Source organism: Anneissia japonica, unplaced genomic scaffold, assembly GCF_011630105.1.
Source record: "Anneissia japonica isolate Jap-2015-1 unplaced genomic scaffold, ASM1163010v1 scaffold2266_len499427_cov150, whole genome shotgun sequence".
Lineage (NCBI taxonomy): Eukaryota > Metazoa > Echinodermata > Crinoidea > Comatulida > Comatulidae > Anneissia > Anneissia japonica.
In genome coordinates, this window is record NW_022711849.1 from 356,872 (window position 1) to 381,436 (window position 24,565).

Here is a 24,565-nt window from a genome sequence, read left to right on the forward strand (position 1 = left end):
TTGGAATTTTTATTTCAAATTTCGCGAAAATGGTTTATAACATTCCCTGCAAGTTTGTCGTTCAAAACTGGTGCCGAATCAATGTTTTAGAGCCTCCCATCAGAGCCATTAATAATAATAATAATTGACCGCAAATATAGTAATAATATCTAATAATATTAATAATTTAAAAAAATACTTAGACCTACTCCCAGAGCTACTCATAGGAGCTAAAAACTAATTTATTTTAGTTCTCAAATATGCATATTCTTTATGTTGATTTATTAATTAAATTTTTGCTACAAGGTAATTTACAACATTTGTTTATTTATTTATTTTTTTTTCTTTAATTTTATAATTGAGGGCCATTTTTTATTTCTTGATTCAATTCTTGCTTATACAGTATTTAAATATTTGAAGATTAAAAAGAATATATATCATTTCTATTACCAAATTTTTTATTGGGGCCATTTTTACCTACCTGTCATATGGGGCCATTTTTACCGGGGCCATTTTTTCTGGGGCCATTTTTTCCGGGGCCATTTTTTCTGGGCCATTTTTACCTACATTCTCTTGAGCCATGCCAGGGTTTATCAGACCCGCCTGTCGAGTAGCACAGCAATCCCTTCCCCTACCCCTTCTCCAGTCAGGAAAAAATCGATTCACCACTACTGCATGCTGTTTTCAATAATAGCATTTTACCCCATTTACATTAATTCCCCATACACTAATCAAGATTCACACTTGAATGTGATCTAATCAATTAATTAGGAAGTAAAAGAGGTGTTACATTATTCACACCTAAATAAATTTTGATTTTATAGGGACGCAGAAGAATAAAGGGAACTTCCCCAGCGTTAGTGTCTAGCATCGAGTGTGTAGTCAGTGTAAAAGGTGATGTTGTTTAACTGGTATGTTGATGAGGCAAAACAAAAAGCAATGGATCGAGGGGGGGGGGGGGGGGGGGNAACCAGAGGAACCAGTATAGGCTGTAAAGCTCATTCCTGCAACAAAAGCAAGAACAGTAACTGATGATGATGATGAGAATCAAACTCTTTGGAAGCATTTTAAAAAGTTCTTAAAACTCACTTGTTTGTAATAAAATTGTAAAGTGCTTTGATCAATTTTTTGGAAAGGTGCTATAGAAATTCTTTATATTATGGTATACGAATAAACATGCTCATGACAGAACCACAAGAGATGCACACATACACAAACATACTGTACATATAGTTAGTTGGTTTTAGTAGACGTGTCACCACCTACAGTGGACAACAACAACATGGCCTCATACTCAGCCGGATACCTACGGAAATCATTGAGATTGATTCAGTTACTTCAGATAAAACAACATTTATCTCGGTTATTGTTCCATCATTTTGGAAATCATCAAGACCGTCCCCACTTCCAGAACTCTGCAATGAAAACACTTCAAGTTCAACTAAACCTAAATATCTAAGCAGCAGTTAAATACATTTGTTAAGCCTTAGTTGGAACATTATAAAAAGAAGCAGCATGCTTAAAACATACTTTTTAAATAATAGTCAAGTAAATCACTGAATAAGATTAATTAATTGATCTTTCACAAAATTCATGTTGTAACATTGAAAATGCACAAATAGAGTGCATTTTCTACTGTGATACCTGTTCCTGAAAAATAAAATTTGATTTAGTAGTAGACATAGTTACAAAAATGTGATAAATTGAACAGAAAAAATCTAATATACTATCAAACCACAGCATTATTCATGTTAATTTAGTGTTTATAAAGATAGTTGAAGATTTTTTGAGAGAAGAGTGCTCTTTTTTTTCTGTAAAGCAAATATCAATGAAACTATTTTCAAGTTATTCTGTTATTCAGGCCGGTAACCAGAGGAGATTATGGATCAGAAGATCACTCACAAACCGAGATAACAAGTGGAATTTGATAAACGTGCAGATTGTAGTCTGTAGTTCTGTAGTATTTTCTATAGTTCTGTAGTATTTTCTGTTTCATTTCATCATATTAGAATATACAGTCACATTTTCCCACAAGTTTGCTCCTCTCTTATCCATAGAGTTCCGATTGATTTTACATTGATCCCCGAGTTAAGCTAGTTACGGGCCTGTCATTCCTATGACTACTACAGTATGTCATCAATACTGCAAAAGTCTGTAAGGTTCTCTTCAGTGTTATGTGAAGATTGTAAGTTAGAATATTAGCACAGCTAATAGTATACCTAATGAATAAATAAGCACAGCATACAAAAATAGATTTAGTATGAATATTTGATACAATCTTTCAAAATAGGTATGATACGATTACAAGATTCTTGCAATTCTCTATAAACCTATTTCGATACATCAATACTAAACATGTTGAAATACTGTACTGTATGTAACTTTTTGGACAGTGTAAGCTACACTAAATTACATGGTCAGAATACAGTCACTAATACTGTAATATACACACAAGTTATTAATATAGTGACTGATGTAACACCCTGGCATGAATCTCTGCTGTTTAAAAAAATTCTAGACAAGATTGAAACATTTCTCTATGCCGAATTGGCATAAATAGAAAATGCGCGAGAAATGACCAAGATGAAATTGTGCTTACATAACAAGATGATATAAGATCATGGCTATTTGTAACTCCCAAGTTACAAGCACCTATAAATAATTGATAAAGAACACCACTAACCTCTTCCAAGACTTCTATATCCTGAATAGCTATTACACAATGTAAAATATTGAACATTAAAAACACTGGTAGTAGTAAAACCATGGTTTGTAGCCTCTTTCTGGAACAACTAGTCTTGTGAAAGGGCAGAAAATGTAAGAACCAGAAGCCCAAGTGAGCTCAGAGGTGTAACCAATCAACTTGTGTTGACTTTGCAGAACCAACATGTGTTATGCAGATGTTCCAGTAGCCTCAGATCACTTGGGCACAAAAGTACAGTTTTGTCCTTTTCCTTCTGCTGGGTGCAACACAAGTGGTTAGGTGTACTCTGTACAGGAAACCTACACCACACTATGCTTACACTTGACTGACTACAACACCAAATACCTGAAACATCATCAATCATCTTACACCACTACAAATTTAGAACCCACGTGACATGTATTAGAATACTTATTTTTGATTATGATTGTGCCCATTTATTTAAGATCAGGAATTATACTATTTGCTTTTGGAATGCCACAATTTTAAAAAACCATCTGGAATAATCATTTTCTGCATCAAACTTAAATTCCAAAAGTAAACAGAAAAACATATTACAGTTTCTGAAACCTCAGAAGGTTGGAGGGACTATGCGTCATTTGTTTCGTTCACAGTATGTGGTCATCTTGCCCAGTCTGTTATTTTGTTATTACTATCAAGATAGAAACTGGGTTGTAAAAATTCCTTAACAATGGCAGACATAACAACCAAGAAAACAACCTCATAGGGACTGAGGGTGAATATTCTAAGCAAAGATATAAAATCAAAGTATCAAATAAAATTATTAATACAACAAAATTATAATCAAAACGTTTAATAAAATTATTACAAAAGACCGTACTTTTGGGGCATTTATTTTTTCATCATTTTTACGAACTGTCTTATGACATGAGCCGCTTCCCTACCGTTCTTCCCACTTTCCCCTTAAAAAGCACACTATAAATGTTGATTTATAAATCAATACTTTATCATAAAATGTTACATAATTATCACCCTGTTTTGTGAAACTGCCAGTTGCGCATTTTTTCAGCCCTTTTGAAAACCCAGAATACATTCCAAGTAAATTATCAATTTTAAATCAACAAAGAGTTTGAAAAACAGCCAGTTGGCAAGCGGGACTACAGTATTCTTAAATAATTTGCTATTGTCGCAGGCTGTCTCTTGGCAATAAAAATCGTAGATGTTTGTGTGCATGTGTTTATGTTTTGTAAGCGTTTGTTGAAATTCTCAGTCAAATGTTACTACAGATAAAAAGCTAATGCTTTAAATCATTTTTACTACAAGTAAATTTTGGTATAGGCCTACAGTACTTCCAAGATGGTACAGTATGCACCACTTTTTTAAAGGTTATTAAAATAATATAATAATTATATTAATGTTTCAATTGAATAAAATGCACAATGTGAATAATTAGCACAGATTATTTTACCGATGTGTCCATATTTTTCGAGAACATGGCCCACAATACATATCACAGCTTGGGGTATGGCCACAAAATCACACTGACCTACACCCAAAAAAAAAAGGTCATGTTATTTTGAGCCAGAGGTGTTTATTATAAACGACACTTGATTCTCAACCTTAATCATCTTTTAACTATGTAACTGAAAATTACACTAACAAAGAGATGGTATTGGACACACCTGAAAGTCAGCATCAAAGAATTCTTTACAACTGAAGTAAAGGAAAGGAATTCCTTATAATATACTGTATACCAAGATTACTGAACTAAATCTACCTTTACTAGGTCAGAAATGTTTGTTTTACCTAACCATCTTAATATTAGCAAACCGGTGACTAGGTTTAATTTGTCCCCAATGAATGTTCACTGACTTTTAGCAAGTTGAATGTTTTTGAGATAAATTAAGACCTTGGAAAGCTTGTATTCCCAACACCCACAACTATAACCTATGTATTGCTTCCCTTGAAATGCAATTAAACTCAAAAGTATTTATCATAGATTGTACTTTCTGAGAAAGGTTTCGCATGATGTAAAGTGCATATATTTATTTATACTAATAATAATCTCTCCAGTCAAGATTACTGTTATTAACAATGTACAGTGTATTTGGTTTTTCTTTCATGGTTTCAATCCTTTTTTTTAAATTGGTTGGATATGATTTTATCATGTGGTTATATAACCATAAGCACATAAATAAAAAATAAAAAGTTAATTATTGAGAATGTGAATTACAAATGTAGGAAAAAATGACTCCAGTAAAAATGGCCCCGGTAAGAATGGTCCCAGTGAGAATTGCCCCGGTAAAAATGGCCCCAAATGACAGGTAGGTAAAAATGGCTCCCAATGATAAAATTCTGTAAAAAAGACTACTGTATAAGTTATTTTAGTTTTCAAATATGCACATATTTTATTTTGATTTACTAATTTAAGTTTTGCTATTTTATTATTTAAATAGTTTGGAGATTTTAAAAATATTATTACTTAATTTTATCAGAATGATTTATTAAATTAATGTTTGCTATTTTGGGCCTACAGCATTTAAATAGTTTAAAAATTCATTTAAAAAATGAATTTTTAAAAATGAATTTTAAAATTGGGAGCCATTGTTTTATTTTCTTGAATTAATTCTTGCTATTTTACAGTATTTAAATATTTAAAGATTTAAAAAAAAAATCATTTTTATTACTGAATTTTATCATTTGGGCCATTTTTACCTACCTGTCATTTGAGGCCATTTTTACTGGGGTTATTTTTACCGGGGCCATTCTTTCCGGGGCCATTTTTACTGAAGAACGCATTATCTTATACGTAAATAGGTCTATTGTAAGAAGCATAAGACAGAGTAGCCTCTTGGTGAGAAAAAAATATGTTGCCCTCTGGACTGATTGTAAAAATTTCCAATAAATCAAGGCTTTTTTTTCCTAAATTTTTCAAAAGTATGCCTCAAAATACTCACTCATATTACAGATTTAAGAACTATGACTTACAGTAGTTTTATGGCAACAATTGGAAATGTCAAGGCTTGTACAGTAGCTAAGTATTTGAAATTTCTGGCGACAAATTTTACTTCGATTTAGTTACATAGAAGGGAATGCTTTGTCAAAGTTTTGCTGATCCTGACCTTGCAGATCGAAATTACACTCGAACACATTTCATAAGAACACTGAGGCTGAAATTGCTTAAAAAATAAGAACAAATTGAGGCTGAGGTAAAATGTCAAATGAGGTTTTTGAAAAACAAAAAAAAAAAATTATACTGTATCTGTACCCTATGTGCAGTAATGTAGGTGTGACTATGTAATACCATTTATAATCAGGTGTACTGTCATTTGGGGCCATTTTTACCAGGCCTTTTTTCTGGGGCAATTTTTCCAGGGCCCATTTTTGCTGTACAATAATAATTTTCTATGTTTGAAAAGCGTGTAAAATAAGAACAAATGAACATTTTGAGTCTGAAATCAGCCAAAAAATAAGAACACTGAGCCTGGGCAAAATTTTACTGGTTCTTATAAAAAAAAAAAAGTGTATGTATTAACGCAAATCTTCAATGTTTGAAGCTCAATAAAGGTTTTTATTGTCAGTTTTATTTACATTATTTCAATATAATTTTCAGAATGTACTTGGTTAATTTAATGTATTCCAAACATTACATTGAATAATTTTAGAAATCTACTAAGTTTGTCACCAATCCAACAAAATACCAAGATATAATTTTAGCAAACTGTTTCTTCAAGGTTAATATAACAGAGGATACAAAAAAAAAACCTAACCGACAATTATTTTTTCATTTAAAGTTAAATACAACAATTCTGTTTTAAATAGTTTTTTAATTAAGAAAATAAAAATATTCCAAAATAATATCTATTTGGCACAAGTTCGATTGGCACTCAAATATACAAATATTCAGCAAAATATTAAATAGGTCTACAGCAGAAGTGTTTACCAGTACGAAAGTAGGTGAAATCTTAAAGAAAAGAGAAAGAAAAAGAAAAACTTTTCCACTTCATGATAGCCTACTGAGCTAGTGTTAATCATGTGACGTGTTTAATCCCACCTCATGTCACCTACATTTGGTATTCTATAATTTGTTTATTTTTGTTCACTTGATCTTGAAAATGCGTCCATGATGGACATGAAATGTCAATCCTTTATGTCAATAAATTTTGTATTAAAGTTATATAGTACTGTTGATTCGTACAGGAAATTAAGAAGTAAAATTTTAGTATTTAGCACAGATTATATTTTATACTTACTTTTAAGTTCGGCAGGTTATATTAAGGTATATGTAGAAGATTTAAATAAAATTTCAAAACTCTGCCAAGAACTTAAAAATATTTCATCTCTGAATTAAAGAGGAAGACTCGTTTCATTTTGAATTAATAGCAAAAAAATTAATTAATTTTATCAAATATATACAATTAAGGTAATGACTGAACCTTTGATCATTATTCTTGGAATTGGTGCATTACAAGTTAAATGTCAAATGAGGTTTTTAATTTTTTTAAATAGAAAAAAACCAAAAAATCTTAGGCCTATCTGTATCTTGATTGCAGTAGCTGTAACTATGGCAACTATGTAATACCCTCTATAATACAGTGCAGATACACTGCTTTTCAAAAATAATTTGGTATGGTTGAAAAGTGTGTAAATATACGAACAAAATAAGAACATTTTGAACCTGAAATCGGCAAAAAATTAAGATCATTGGGTCTGGGCAAAATTTTACTGGTTCTTATGAACACAGTATACAGCTTCTACATCAGTTCAACTATTATGGCATTTAAAATTTGACATTAAATCATTATAATAGGTTGGCAGTTATTACTAAAGCTAAAAGTACTGGTTAGCTATTAAGTGGTTTACTAGACATGAAAGGTGAAAAGAGTTGGGGAGAAACATAAACAATTGTAATTCTATTAGCCCCCATCAAATGACATAAAATGTAGTAGGAAACCTTTGGTATTAACATTACAACTATATTTAAACCGTGGCGCAATACAATTTGCTTTCAACTTAGCAAGTTTCAAAATCAAAAACAGTTATTTTAAGAAAAATTGTTTTAATGAATGAACAATTGTGGGGATTTTTTTTTTATTTGGTATTGCTGGTGTTGAAGGAAATATATTGCAAACTGGAGATAAAGCTTGGAATTCCAGACTGGAAATATATAGACTGGAAGATTTCATAGCTATTTGCTTAAATAGATAGCTTTGTATTATTTAAAGTGTATATATTACAAAGGTTCTTCCAAAGGTTCTTCTAAGCACTTTCACAAAGGCTTCAATCGGTTTATATAAATCGTATTATCTATGTCCTATTATTAAGTTTATGAAGAATAGGTATCGGATAAAAGAACTTCCGTTTCGATAATTCTGGCCAACTGCTGGGGCAATGTCCTGCAATAAATTACTGGTGATAAAATATTATACTCTCCTACTACATTAATAAATAAAAGCTATAGGCCTACTATCAAGATTTTATGTTTATAAACTCAAAAGAAATGTATTGTTATCACCATAAACATCCTTTTACAATCGAAATACTCCCCTACTGAATTAACACATATTAAAAGATACTGTATACTTATCAAGACTTTGTTTATAATATGAACAAAAAAGAACATCATTGTCTCCACCATAAAAATCCTTACATAGACAATCGAAACTACTGTCAGCCCAGGCCTGTGTCCGCCTAATAATTGCCTAAACACCAGTAACTTATAAAGTTTTTAATTTTATAACCGCAGTGGTATGGAATGTTTTGTCAAAAGGTAAATGCTGCCACCTAGGTTTCTTTCATACCTTGGCACTTTTTTCCATTGGGCCTTGGAAACCAGTCCATTTCCCTTCAGGGTTGGAATCAAGTTGCAATGTAAATACTACCTTATATATGTTTATATTAATGGTTTTCATAATATAAAGATGATTGTCAAATATTGTCTTGTGTGAAGACACCCAAAGAAATGATATTCAAGATGAGATATCATTATTAAAACATTATAAAAAAAAAAAAATTAATTCTGAACATGTTATATCGTCATTGCGGACTTATACAATCCGCATACGCCTTAAAACTAAAAGAAAATGCATACGTTTAGAGTCCGTACTGAGCCCAAAAAATCCGCAATGAAAATATAACGTGTTTCTGGATGTGTTAAAATATTTTCTGAGATCAACCATTGGTTAATTATTGATTGAATGTTTCAGTGAATATTCTGATTATAATCTAACAAACAATATAAAATAATATAATTATAGTAATATTAATGGACAGCCATTAGACCAAAGTTTCTATTTTCTTGCTTATAATTTTCATTTAATTGAATTTATTACATTGATCTTCATTATACTTTGCTCTATCATTTAAACTGTAGCCTTTTAATTTAAAACGATACAAATCAATACTATACATGAAACATCTAATTCAAAATTAATGTAAATAGTAAAAAGGTTCATTCATTTATTGGGTTTTTTTTTTTGTTTTTTTTAAATTTAATTTAATGTAGTTTGACAAATACCATAATATCCAGTCTATCATGATACGATAGCAATAAAAATAATTTGAATTTTCATTTTTATTGCACCAGAATGTAAAAACATATTTAGCAAATACAAAAATGTTTGGTGTGTCGCATATTTGAGAGGGGTGCTATGCAAAATGAGCACATTTTTCATCAATGTTGTGCATCTTGTTTTCCATTGTCCAACAGCATTCTTCATCTCACATTGTTGGGTCTGCTACCATTATTTTATCACAATAAAATTTAAATTCTGTTTCAAGTAAATTCTATATCTTTTTATTAGGTAAATAGTCATTCTATTTATAATGTAATATATAGATATTGGCATACTTGTGTACAACAAAATCTGTCATTTGTACTTTGAAAATTTCTTTTGGCATAGTTTATTACAATGATTGTAATAATTAGGCTTATCATTAATTAACCAATTAGGGATAAACAGTGCAAAACAAGAGGTAAGTATAAAATAAATGGATAAACTATTGAAACCACTCTACCATATAGAGCAATGAATAACTATTAACTAAATATTTTGTATCGACTACCTCAGAACATTGAACAATTTGGTAGTAGTAGTATTTGTTTATGATTTTGATTTTGTTTATGATTATGCTTACTCCTTGGACTTGTCTGCCTACTTTCATTAGCAGCCTAGTCCAGCCTGTGTGTGGTACAGAGTGTTGCCTCTCACACTCAGCATTGCACAAATCTAGGACAGCCCTAGTGAGCCATAATGCCATTGCTGTACTGTGTATAGTGAAAGTCTGCAAAAATGGCTTGGATAGTACATATGTATGCACAATTAATTACTCTGAACATCTGAGAGAAAAACAGGCCTCAATGATAAATGCAACCAACATGATCACCAACAGCCAAGGACACATGAAAGTGGACATCATAGTACAACAGCATATTACAATTGAAAACATCAATGCCAACCAGCCTACTATTCTTAAAATTTAACATTAATTTGCTGCCAACCAGCCAAAAAAATCAGGCCACTGCAAACAGATTATAACTGAAAATCAACATCAAATCATTGGCAACAACATAAAAAGACAACATCAGAATACTGCTAACACCCTACTCCGAATTATTATGACTAAAAATGAACTGTAGATCACTGCCAACCAGCCTAATAAAACATCAGGCATTTGCCATTGCCAAAAGATTATAACTGAAAATGAATATCAAATCATTGGCAGTTGCATGGATATTAACATCACATCAAAATTTAGCTAACAGCCTATCAACCGAAAATGTACAGTACATGCATCAGATCACTGTCAACAACCTACTTCAGCTGAAAATGAACACATCACTATTACAAACAGCTAAAAATGTTGTATTTGTCTGGGGTTTCTAGTACACAAGTAGGACAGATGCCAATGTCATTTAAGCTCTGGATTCAATTATATTGTAGTGAAGGGAGGGGGCCTCAAAATGCAGCGGAGAATTGAGATGCGACACTGGTTGCTTTGCTGTTTGTTCATTTCTTGTCTTAGTTCCTTCTGTTAGTTTCGCAGGGATGTAGTTATGGTGGGCGGGGCTACCCAGCCTTGAAGTTTTCCACCAAGTCTAATTTCATGGCCCACCACCCACCATTATTAACCCACTTTTCTATCTTTAAAATCCACTCTTATTCTTTAGAGGTTACCAATGTTATCAACCACCCACCCCTATAATGTCATCCATCCTTAGATTTATATAGCTACAACCCTGGTTTCAGGATGAAATTTATGATTTAGATTTCCAGCCTAACAGTGTACAGCTAAAAAGGACATGTAGATAAAATTTCCACAAATCCACAGCTATTGCCAAGCAAAATTAACAACAGACACAGCCAACAACCCACCAACCACATATGGAAGTGAGCATCAGACCACCGCTGTCTACCCAATGACCTTGTTCTTTCAAGCCGGAGGCTGCACCAGTTGATGTCTCAGCTTGTGTTAGTCCCAGTGCGTCTGCATCACCTGAAATGAGGGTTTCGATGGCGATGCTCATATAATTATAATGTGAAGATAATGTCATCTTGAATTTTCACAATGTCTGGCCACCTTCTCGCTTGTACATGACCTGGTTCTTTTGTTTTAATTTAAATAACATCTACTGTAGGCTTATTAGCAAAATTTTAGATCTAAAACCATGTGAAATATTTCTGTATTTTCTGTGGTGGGCTCCTGGGACAAAAACTATGCACTTTTCTCAAGACCTAGTACCTAAATTATGTTGGTATTCATCTAAATTAAGCATCTAAATATTATAATTAAGTCATCTTTGAGGGCCTTCGAATACTGTACCAGGGGCTCTGCAGTTCTGCAGAAGCGCATGTGAAATAGGCCTATCCCTGTGTTAGAGATAAAAACCAAAAAAATTATAATTTTTATAGAAGTACAGGTAAATGGTTGCTCATTCATTAATCAAAAAGGTTAAAACATTATTATCAGATATAAAAGATAGGAAAAACTTATCAGGGATATTAAAGAAATCAGGGATTCTTGATGTGCATAGGTTGCCCATATATTTTTTTTACTACTGCTGTTGTATATTAATTAAATCATCTGACCATACTAAAGTTGCCAAATATGATTACAACCTGTCAACACCAACCTGACACCTTCTGTAAGGTCCTTAGAAAATATTAATCTTAAATGTTTGCCTTGGTGTTGTATCATGCTTCAAATACATGTGTTATTTGCTAGCTCATTTATAGCATTGCCTAAATTCTTCATATCACATCAGTAATTGAAATATACCTTACAGCTGGGTTTATCCAAACTCAAGTAACATATCATTTACAAAGTTGATCTTGGCTTTGGCAAACAACTATTGTGCTGAACCGGTGTTTATTACTGTAATCTTTACCTATTCCTTGCTATTGCACCTTGCCATTGTGGTAATGGGGAAAAGCACAATGCTTGGCCACACTCATTTTCGGAAATGGGTCATCCACTATAAAGAAATACTGTAACTACAGTGGAAATTCTGTCTTCTATTGGAAGTTTTCAGTTAGATATAAAAGATATCCTTTACTAGAATGTTTTGCCATAATTAATAATAACAATTTTTAGTGAACAATAATGCTCAAATGAGGGGATGTGAATTCTATATTTTCTTCAGATAATAACGAATATGTTACAGCCAATGTGATTTTATTTTCCCTGCAACCCTCAATCTTCCTATGTTATCACTGGTCTAAGATACATAAACTTGTACATCAAGGGGGTTGTAACATCTTAACTACCGACTAATAATACAATAACATTCTAACTTAAACCAGAAAAACTCTTGCTATCCTCCCAGTCTTCAGTGGAACTACTGTACCCCATGCCGCCTTCTTCCAAAGGTAGTTTATGGTTGTACTTTCCCTTCTTTCTACACTACAGTACCATTTTCCAATTCCATGGCATGGATGAAATCCCATTTATCCTAGGTCCCAACTTAGTTTTCTACTTCTTTTTCCTATCTACTATAATATAGTTTTCAGTTTCTTTCAGCACCTTTTCAAATATGATAAACATTCTATCCCACTACGGTATTCCTCATCTAGTCACTAGTCTATAGTCACATACAACTTTCAAAGAGTTTAGCTGATTGGCCAGCTGAGGTTGATGTCCCAGAGGGCTACCTAACAAGCTATCCAAAGGACACTTGGAAAACTTGGCATAGCCACGACACATTAAGAGGACCAGAATGACATTTTTCCAAGTATTACAGAACATCATCATGGTCTACATAGCCTAGGCCAGACAAGACTTCTTCACATGAATTCCCATTTATCAGTTTTGAGTATCAGAAATAAATTCAATTTTCAGTAGTAGAAAAAGCATTAGCAGACTATAAACAAATAGATAATTAAGATGGCTTGGATAGAACACATGAAATTATATCTTCCATAATACCAAACCATAGCTAGAATAATTCCTTTTGTAGATATATAAAAAAAAGTTCTCTAGCAGGACTTGAACCTCAAACCAATTACAGTACTTTCAAGGTAAGACCATGCAAACAATAGTGTTGCCTATAGCTGACTGGGGGAAAAAGTGCTGTGGAACTTGAAAATAATTTATTGATAGAAGTTAAATTTGAAGAAAAAAGTATCAATCAATTTCTTTTCAGTGTACAGTTTTAAGAAAAACATATCAATGTTTTTCACTATTCAGACATACAGTACAGTATACAGTACTACATCATTTAGTTTCATTTTGTCAGTTGTAACATGGTAAATACTCTGTAGTATAAATAAACCTTGAGCTTTTAATTGATACATCTTGATCTTATCCTGCAGGGCCACCTAGCAGAGCAAAGGCAGAATCCCTAATGGATTCTTAGTTTAATAAGATGACTTTAACCATGCTTTAACCATGGAATGCCTACAAATGAAATTACTATAACTTGAGTCATTTTAAATGTAGTTTAATGAATTTTCAGGACTCAACTGGTATGTCATCGCTCAGAGGCAAATATTGGGTCCTTGGGAAAAAAGCAAATATAGGTGAGACCAGGTGGTGAGACCAAGATGTTCTAAGGTCTACAGGTACATGTTGAATTAATCACATACAGTAATATGTGGATAAATACTGTAACAGCTCATAATATAATATCAAGATACTGAAACTACCAATTCATTACCAAATAAATATTAACAACTTGCATTCATTGTTCAATAACAGGTTACATGTTATGATTCCGTCATAATTCTTAGTGAGAAGTTATGGGATGGTCACTTTGCATGCACTCAACATATATTACACCAATTCCATTACTTTCAAGTAAAAAATAATACTTAAACATTACGTTACGTGTTTTAAATAATGGAATAGCAAGCTTTGCAGTAGGCAAATGCAGGGAGATAATATGAGTTTTGAAGGAAGTGAAGGGGACATGGCCATAGCTAGCAGGCTACAGTAGTACAGGTTCTATCTTTCAATCAAACCATGCTGGTTGATACGGATACAGGGCTAGCCTGTCTCTAATATTATCAAGGAGAATTATACTGCGAGACTTGGCTCATCTACCTGCTACTTAGGGACATGTCCTAGCCACAGTAATATCTAGGGCTACATGCACCGCATGCTATCAGCTGAAATATATACTTTGATACATTCAAAATTCCAAACAGCATCTTACAGTTGACCGATTCCTTGGACGGCATCTGGGGATTCCTTAGAAATGAAGGGTAGATTTTAGATGAAAGGCAAAGATACTGTACTGCAGAAGGGCTGCTGATAATACTCCATCATGATAGCATGACAAGACATAGCAGAGATGATATGATTTTAAATTTGCCATTATATTTTGGATATTTAAACTTGACTATACTTATTAGCATGTGATTGGCTATCATATGGCTCACTACCTCATTTACTTCAGCCCTTGTAAAGCAACAGATGCACCAAGTGGTCTCAATAAAATATCGTTGCTTTTCTAATGTAAACCTTTAATACTTAATGTTACCATAAAGAAGCAGCCATCATTAATCTTGCACTTAAATGCAGGAAAGGCATTCTTGTTTAATTGTTGGCATTGACTACCAGAATTGGTTCTCAATTATCCATCCACACACCTTTGCATAGAAATGCATGTGTATCCATAAAGGGTCCAGTAACTGAAGCACTCTTTGAACTTACAACTCCATCAATGCTTATTGTATTAGTAAGTATATGGCCCTCCTGACTTGCGCATCCTACTGCAACACACAGCATGTGCCACAGCTTGTGCAGTCTCGTGAGCAATTCTCGTTCTGAGCTCCACTGCTTTGGAATGGTCTCAATACTCAGGAGTCTAATTCAAAGAACTCCAGCAGTGAACAACACTTAACTATCTACCATATTTCCTCCGGCATAATCCCACCTCAATTGACCATAAAATTGGACCAATTTTGGGGTTCTGTCTGAGGAAAGGCGAGTACGTAAAATTGGGTGTAAATAGGTGATCTTATACCAGAGGAACTACAGTATTTTGATTTTTTTATCATAAGTAGAAATTTCTATCTCTAATAAATAATTCTGTACACCCATTTTGACATTAGATACCAGGAGTGATTCTATCACATATTATTTAACTCTAACATTACATACAAGAATAGACACAATAAGCAACCTTAAGTTATTTTTAGTAATAACATACTGCAGGATGGTAAACGTACTGTAAATGTATAGAAAGAGGACATTTTCCAGGGTATTAAAACAACGCTCCAATGATAGCGTGGGCAGTAATTGGCAAGAAAAGGCAGTATGATCATTTAATATAAGATTCATTCTAGAATTTCAGACTTTGGAATTCATGCAACATGTGGTCCTGCAGCTAGCCTAGAAGCACTGTGCATCGCACTCACATTGGGTCGATCGCAGGTCCTTCCAGTGCTTAATCCGAACCTAGATATAGGCCTGGGAGCAGGTATAGCTGCAGTTGGTGTTGCTTTAACATCTCTTTCGGTGCCCATGATTTCTCTCCCTCTTCCCATTCAGCTTGGAGAGGACTGAATTCACTAAAAACATTATGTAGTGGGGAGTGAATCACTGGGAAAATTCATTACCTGTCAGTTTGCCTAATAATATGGGTATAAACGACCAGAGTAATAATGCTTTAATCGCTGATTGTGTCTACAGGCTATAGAATACAATATCCACCACACAGTGACTTTGTAAATGAACACCCATTTCTTGGATAAAGTACTGTAAAACCTGTCTCTTATACACATCTAGATGTGTATAAGAGACAGACTATTAATACAAAAATATCCAAAACGTGACAATTCTGTAGTTTTATAAGGCATATAAAATCTACGAAAGTTCTATCGCTTCGCGAAAATACATGCCGTTCCGATAGTAAACAATGTATTCGTGTAAAATTAACACTGGTGGCGCTGTACACATTACGTCATTTCTATTTTAACTTTACGACCGCGATCATGCATATCAATACTTTCAGCGAACCAGAATCCACGATGGTTTTACCGGCGAAAATAGGGTCTTGGCTGCGTTTATCATCATCGATGCATCATCCAAATCCAAAATGTCGGACAGAATTTTATTTTTCAAAAAATGTTAGTATATATATTACCCCATTTTTAAGATTTAATTTGAGCACTAGAGATCTGCTCAGAGTGCACCAGAGAGCATCTAGGCCTAGGCCTAAAAATTTCCGGGGCCCTAGGCGGGCCCTCGACCCACGCCTAAATTGTTTCGTTCCTGTGCAAATCTCAATCCACAGCCAAACTCAAACTTGGCATGTATGTACCTGTCAGTTTGCCTAATAATATGGGTATAAACGACCAGAGTAATAATGCTTTAATCGCTGATTGTGTCTACAGGCTATAGAATACAATATCCACCACACAGTGACTTTGTAAATGAACACCCATTTCTTGGATAAAGTACTGTAAAACCTCGAATAGAAGCCCTGGGCTTCTTTTTTTCACTTTTTTTTTTTTTTTTTTTTGCAAACTTTAGATGGGCTTCTTTTTGAGATGGGCTTCTTTTCAAGATGGCCTTTTTTTCGAGGCTACTTTTGCAAAGTAAAAATGGGGGCTTTTTAAACAATAATCAGGGCCACTGTAACAACAGTATGTATCATGGAGTGCATTAACCAGCATTAAAGCACCTAAACTATTGTGTAAACCAAGCGTGTATTATACATATTTTGTTTCTTTGCAGCCTCTCGGCTTTTTTTCGAGGCTACTTTTGCAAACTAAAGAGGGGTGGCTTCAATTTGAGATTAAGCCCATTGGTCTTCTATTCAAGGTTTTACGGTCTTCTATCTGCTCTAAAATCTAATGGCACTGAATAACAAAATCAGTCAATATTATTAGTATATTGTAAATACAAACCTTAACTGCATGCAATGGTGTACCTACATTAGGGGGAGAACATGGTTTGCATGCCCTTCCATAAAAAGCTTACACAAGAAGATGCCACTAATACCCCAATAGGAAATTAGCTGATTAAATATATAAAGCTTAGGAAGCCACCTCATATCAAGTTATTTTGCTAGACAACATCCCCCCTGACTTAACATCATCGAACCTCTCCATTAACCTTAACCCACTTGAAAAATGTTAAGCAAGTGACTAAAGTCGAATTGTGAGTAATAAGATGTAAATATACTGCAAATGATTTTAAATGTGATTTGAAAGATGCCAGTCAGTCAGAGTCAGTGGCTGCCAAACAAAAAATAACTTTGTGAAAGTACATGGTTTTAAAATTTACCTTAAAAAATTGAATTGAAAATTATATACTTATTCAAAACAATATATAAAGGTTAAGGAATACCATAACAGTGGCAGTTCCAAATCATTCACACTTTGCTAAGTAATTAATTGAACATTGAAAGAACATTTTGTTCGCCACATTCAACACAATAATTTAAAGATGATTACTGTAAACATAAATGAGGCAAAACATTTTTTAGATGTTGCCTGTTCTCTATATTTTGTTTAAATCAAAGCACTTGTAAATCATTCTATAAAAAAAAATCGCACAGGAGAGAAAAACTTTCTTCTGATACCACTCGCATTAGTCAGAAGTCTGATGTGCGTGACACAAACTACAAAGGTGTGAAGTTGAATTATGCCACGATCAAAAATGTCCTTATTAATTTACATCATGTGGACTTATTTTACTCCAAAATGTTATGCCTTCAAACCAACTTTGTAATTTATATGTTGTTTTCTACACCAGAACAGCATGCAAACAAAAATGTTTAAATTCCATGAATATGATGTAATATATACAATCAACCATTAATCAATTTATAAGGTGCATTAAATTGTCTCAATCTACATTTGTTTTCCTTAACAAAGTGTTATGATCAATTTTGGTCCCCTTTTTCCAGATATTTTGCAAACAGTATCAACTCAATATATTTCTCATTCAATGAGGCAAGTTGAAACACCAAAAAAAAAAATGTTAATAACAACTTCATATTAAATACAAAATTAATTGGCTAGTATTAAAATGGTCGTAATAAATTTATGCAGCATACATAAAAAGGCATTCTAAAGCCACAGAACAATCGAGAATTACTATAGTTGTGTGTTCTTTTTTTGCTTGCTCCATGAACTTGATAAATACCTTAACTAATGTTAATTCTTTGAGGCTAAAATTTATTTCAATTGCAAAAAAATAATGAGAAAAATTCTAATTATATTAAAGACGGAAAAAAGAGATGGCCATATAAACTTAAGACATGAAAAATTAGGCCCTCCGCAAATTACAGAAGTCATGATTATCACAATTATAGGCCTATACCCAAAAGAGACTACATTATAAGGCTGGGGTAGGTGCGAGTCTTCGCTGATCTTGACCTCACTAAGGTTGTGTCAAGTGAACATTACCGGTTTTTACACTTTGATGCGTTTCAAGGGTGTACAGGTACTTGCATTACAATTGCATTACAATTACGACTGTAAAAATAGCCACTGACTAAATTATAATAATCAGAACACTCTCAACAAGGGTGAGCAAGTAATGAGTACATGCTGGCAACTGACCCATTGACCTCAACGTTATTGTCACCAACACATATGGTTGCCATAACAATAATCATAATTAAAAAACTAAAATTTTTGAAACGGCACTAATGGTACAAAGTAGAAAAAATATTTTAAGATAAAATTAAGAATCCGTCAATTACATTAAAAAGTGGAGGAAATAAAAAAAACAAAGTTCTTCAATTAATTAATTAGTACTGTATAGGCATCATATCAATTTTTGTTTTTAATTTTTTATGTTTAAAAAAGACCATAAAAAAATTATCATTGTTACTTCACAATAGCAAATACTGATTTCAGATTATTAACAATAAAATGATAAAATAAAACAAAAGTCTACAAAAAAACATCATATTAAAAGAACTACTAACCTCATTTTCTTCAGCTATAGAAGACTCACATTGGAACTCTGCATCAATTGGATCTGTTGTTATAGATAACTCCTGGATAGTTCCCTATATTTATGGACATAAATTAAATGCATAGCTGAATAATTAAATAGACAAAAAACAAATATTAATAGCATACGCTGATGGCAAGTAAGATGCAACAGTAAATACCAATATTCACAGAGTCCACCCTAACCTTAATGTGATGAAATTGATTTAGTTTTTTATCGTGAAACCAGGATTCTGTAAAGTTTTTAATTCAAAGCCTACTTGAGAATCTATACTTTGTCCCGCCGGGCTAGGAACCAACGTACCAAGACCTGGCGAGAAGTTCTGATCATGAAAATTACCTCCATGTTCTTTATTCTTTAGTGACGAAATCTTGTATAAACTGCATATTTGCTATATAATTATCATTGAAGTAGTTGTACCCAAAACAAATCTTTAATTTTTGTTTTTCTCTTGGGCAACTTCACGGTCCTCCAAAAATGTTTTGAAGCCCAAAATTGGACGGAGACCCAGTCTTTAGACAGTCGATTTAATGATGGCGACCTGTCATGGCAGCAATTTTATCAACAATTAAAAATGAATTCATTATGTAAAGTAAATATAGTAAAATTACTAGAAACCCATTTTACTATTTTTGATTGCTAAAGAGATATGGAAAACTTACCTCAAATGTGCTTTGGCCATCATCGGTAAGACGACCAAATTTCGCAACAAAAACAGCAGCTTCATTTGGAAAAATTAAGTCTCCTAAATTCCTTCTGATTATTTGACTATCATATTCCACACAATTAAAATAGAGAGTTGCCACGTGTCTCTGAACACTTATCGAAAATCGGGTCCATTTTTTCATCATACTCGGCACTATAAATGAGGCAACTTCTCTAGTTTGAGTAAGAGTTTGACTATCTGAGAGAAATAGAGATATCTTCTGCTTGTCATTGCCTGCTAAGGAAATATTAACACCTAGAATTATAACGGTCTGATAATTGTCAAGAATGCCGAAGAGCGGCCCGCCATTTTCAGATTTTGGTTTGAACACCGCTTTAATGGTGAAATCTTGCGTTAGACCCTCATCAAAGAATGAAGCTGCCTGCCGTGCCAGGTTGGAAAATGGACGAATCTCGTACGCGGGTTGGTCCCGAGTCATGCCCATCGTGAAGTACACTTCTTCTGGTAGTGGAAAACCGATTATTCCAAGCAGATCAATCTCCCGGTATTCTACAAACACAGAGAGATAAACAGAATACAGAGTAAATGCAAGAAAAACATAAGTATACTTTATTATGGATAAAGACATGCAATAATATAAATGCACTGTTATATAAATACGCTTTCATTCCGTTATTATATCATTCCTGTATGAGGCATCACAAATATAGCATTGTTTCTACAATAATTTACTCATCCCTTCATGTTGGTTGGCACATTTTAACAGCCTTTATGTTTGTATTCTTCAACACACTGGTTGCTCCATTTCTTGTAATTTTCATGTTTTTTGTGGGTTTTTTTTGTTTTGTTTTTGTTTTACCAGTGAACACTCATCTTTTCATGTTGGTTAGCACATTTTAGAAGCCTTTATGGTATGTTTGTATTATTTAACATACTGGTTGTTTTTTATTTCTTCTATTAATTTTCATGTTTTTTTCTTCCGTGGTGTTTTTTTTTTGTCTTACCAGTGAACAAATTAAATAAACAAAAATAATAAATAAATAAGTATATTCCCCAATTATATAATATGACCTGTGATAGGCCTACTACTGAGACTATAATTTATGAAGCTTAGGACTGTGGCTTTTGTGAAAAAAATGTTGGGTGTCTCAAGCTCAGTTACCATAGAATCGCTAACCATATCAGCGACAGTCACCGACAGCTGTCAGGAAGGTTCAACCTGGTACAACTTTGCTGATTGAGTTGCAGACGAATCGGGCTGCCTTCCCGATTGCATCAGGGCAACTAGCAATACACCCTGATTTGTCTACAATGCAATCTACAAAGTTGAAAGTTGCTGGGGAAGGGCGAGAAAATGTTGCCAGCCCTTCCATGTCAGCAAAGCATTTTGGTTTATGAAGTGGCTGAATCCTACCTAAAATGATATCAATGTTAGGGCTGAAAAAACTGTCATGCTGGCTAACTGAAAGAGAAGCGTGGGCCGCCTTTTGCTAGGGGCTCTAAGCTTATCCCCCCGACAGCTCACAGGCTTTCAAAGGTGGGCAAGGATACCACTTCAGTTGGTTATCTATCTACTATAGTTTGTATGGCACAATTGCTGGATAATAAGTTATCAAGATTCATTTTAATTAATTTAATTAATTCTGCACTGGTAATCACTGTACCAAACATATGCAGGTCGGTACTCTGTTCTGAGATGTTGGTTCCATACTTACCTCATTAACTTAGTATTTTCCTTGCAAATTATTGGTACCATATGTTAGAAGTTCAATGACAGAACTTCAGAAATATGTAGGATAACACTGTTAACATTTGAAACATGAAGAAACTTGCACATGAGAGAGATAAGGTGTGAAGAGTACTGCATAGCATAAATACCAACCTCTTCAGATTAAATAAAGACTTAAAATATTGTTAGAAAAAAAAAGGTTAGGCATTATTTAAAGAACTTAAATCAAGAGCTTTGTGATCTTTTTTGAAAGCTGGCTTAAAAGCAACACAAAATCTCAGTAGCTTTTTGTTTTCTAAAATACTTTTCAAAATAGACCAAGCAGTGGCAAAGAATTTGAAACTTGTGGTTTTTGTGCAGCAATTATTGAAACATCAACGTTAGCCCCCAGGCAGGGTAAATTACTGTGGGAGTTTAAAGCTATTTGAGCAGACCTAACGTTGGTCTCAATTGTTGTTGTCGTTGGTGGTAAGCAAATACTCAAAAGTCTAGCTTTACAATCCATTGGGCATCACTTCCCAATCCTAATCTTCTTATCGATTAAATAAATCAAATATGACAACATAAAAAAAAGCCTCTCCATAGGTGAACAAAGTTACAGTATACTTTTAATACTACAGTAATTCACTACTGTATTGACCAGGCATGATCTTCGTATTTAAAAAAATCTGGAATTTCGGCCTGTGTCATTGAGAAAGTACACTAGGAAAGTCCAAGCAAGGAGGCATGCGAGTCGAGCCACTACATTTGTGTGGTTTTATGCATTGTAATCCTTAATATTATAATTCATACATAATAATTATAAATCATACATAATAGGTTCATAAAATTTTTACAATAAAAAATTTAGTATACAATTTCTAGTATACAAAAAGTAATGTTTTCCTAGTGTATATACCCGTGTTTGAGAAGATATTTGGATGATTTTTGTATGTTGGGCATATAAGACGACCCCCCCCCCCCGCCCCCCCCCCCCGTTTCAATGTCGAAATTCATACTTTTTGCTACTTTTTATGGTCTTGATGCTGCATCTATCTGGCTAAAAACGGAGCTAAATGCAGGGATTTTGAATTTCCCCATATTTAAGATTGCTTTCATTGCAATTGCGTATTTATTGCAGTAGTAAATTTGCATGTTATGGACGATCTGCACTAACAGACGAACATGATTTTAAAAATCTAAAAATCTGTATGTCGCGCATATAAGAAGACCTTCTGTTTTTTTATTGTAATTTGTCTTATAGCATAGTATTGATATGGTAGAAAAAATCTGAAATCAGATTTAATCATGCCTGATTGAACACATACAATATATATTCACTATATGATCACTTCAAATATAAACAGCAATCAATTTGATGTAGAAATACTAAACGGTCAACTCATAGCAACCATAGAGAAAATAGAACAGAAGGAGTAACATCGACATTATCGCTGATCTTTCTCGCCTATTAAATTGCACTACGGCCGTCCGCGGACCTTATCACAGCACTATCTCTTTATACACACAGCTCCTTGCCGCTTAAGTTTAAACCCCTATAGACGCTCTGGCGTTAGTGGAGTACTTAATACACAAACAATTAAACATTAGAAATACAAAACACATGCACAGTTCATCATCCACGGTTGGTTTGTGTGCGTGTTTGGTGTATTTAGATAGTTTTTTTCGGCGAGAACATACATACTTTAAACGTCAAAATCGGCTTAAAATAACTGTTTCTTTTATCAGTTGTAAGTATTGGCTTATTTTTATTGTAAGAACGAAAGTGATGTCAATAAATAATGTTTGTAAAGGGTCCCGGTTGTCGCAGGTTAATAAAATTTAGTTCAGACGAAAGTAGAAAGCTGTATCTTTTATTCGGTACACGAATTAACCGTGTCCGGTCATGTCCGGTCGAGATATTAAGATCATAATGTGCCCCCAAGTCTGTTCGTTCGGCCTCTGTAGCGCGCTCATGTGTAAGCCTAGGACTACGCTTAGTCTCATTTGTAGTTTACGTCCAGGTCTTCACTTTACTTACGATTGTCAAGTTTGGCCCTTAAAAACGAAAAAATTTTAAAAACACTGTTCACTTTTTTACTTACTTTGCCCACATATTCTTTTGTTTTTAATAATTATAAATAACGAAAATAATTTTGTTGTAGGCCTAGGCTTTATAGGCCTAGGCTAGCTGTCTGCTGAGTCCTGCCCATGGTCCTACCTACCATTTTCATTTAAAAATCATTTTCTCCAGGCTAGGGGCCGACCGATTATTATACAGTAATTATATTTATTTAGCCATAGATACTGTAACCTAGTTTTGTCCATATCGACAGGCACACATTTTTATTTATTGATTTTGCAACAGTTTTTCATGTTGGAAATGCTTTTTACTTCATTTTATAGAATCATGAACAACCGGATCATGTGTGGCATGCCAATTTTTTTCCAAACCAAACGGTTCTTTTCAGAACCACCAAATTACAAATTATGAGATTTGAAGTTGTCTTCTTTGCTTGTCATTATTCTAAATATTTGAAAAGTAAAACAATTACCCTAACAGTATTAACTCACCATTCATCATACTCACTATCTGATCAAAATTATGTACATTCATCACTTCACTAAAATTTCATCTGTGCATGATGCAGGATACATTTTAATCAACAAACAAATATTACACTTATGGTACCGTTAAGTCTCACCTGTGTATTTACTACCAAATTAAATTTCTACTATTTACATAAAGCTCATCCAACAATTTATGACAGTTCCTTCCTTTTTTAAAACTTTGCCACTTTCATTCTTTTAACATACACTTTTAAAAAAGCATTGGTTTTTATCCAACATTTACAACTATACACAGGGGCGTACGGTGAAAAATCTAAGGGGGGGGGGGTCGAAACGAAAGTGCAGGGGCAAGCTGAACTCGGAGCAATTTAGCGAAGCTTTCAGAATTCGCGGGGTGCGTTATTTGTGAGTGAAGCGAGCATCTAGGCTGGGGCTAGGGGGCCGCAAAAGGGGAAAAATTTACGTTTTTACGTTCTAGTGCATTAAGTTCAATACCAAGTCTGACAAAATAGGCCTAATTGTAAACATAGTTTTTGGGCAACACCAGACTATATTCACC

At 33.6% G+C, this 24,565-nt stretch overlaps 1 protein-coding gene across 1 annotated transcript in view; it reads right to left on the bottom strand.

Moving 5' to 3' along the window:
* The window catches only part of LOC117107604 (collagen alpha-1(I) chain-like), a 124,761-nt gene that overhangs the window by 92,772 nt on the left and 7,424 nt on the right, over positions 1–24,565 (bottom strand). Inside the window, exons 2-4 of the mRNA XM_033249307.1 lie at positions 19,723–20,276; positions 19,032–19,115; positions 1,290–1,394 (exon numbers count right to left, since the gene is read on the bottom strand). Of these exons, the coding sequence (XP_033105198.1) occupies positions 1,290–1,394; positions 19,032–19,115; positions 19,723–20,211 (678 nt within the window). The 5' untranslated portion in view covers positions 20,212–20,276. The remainder of the gene's footprint in view (positions 1–1,289; positions 1,395–19,031; positions 19,116–19,722; positions 20,277–24,565) is intronic.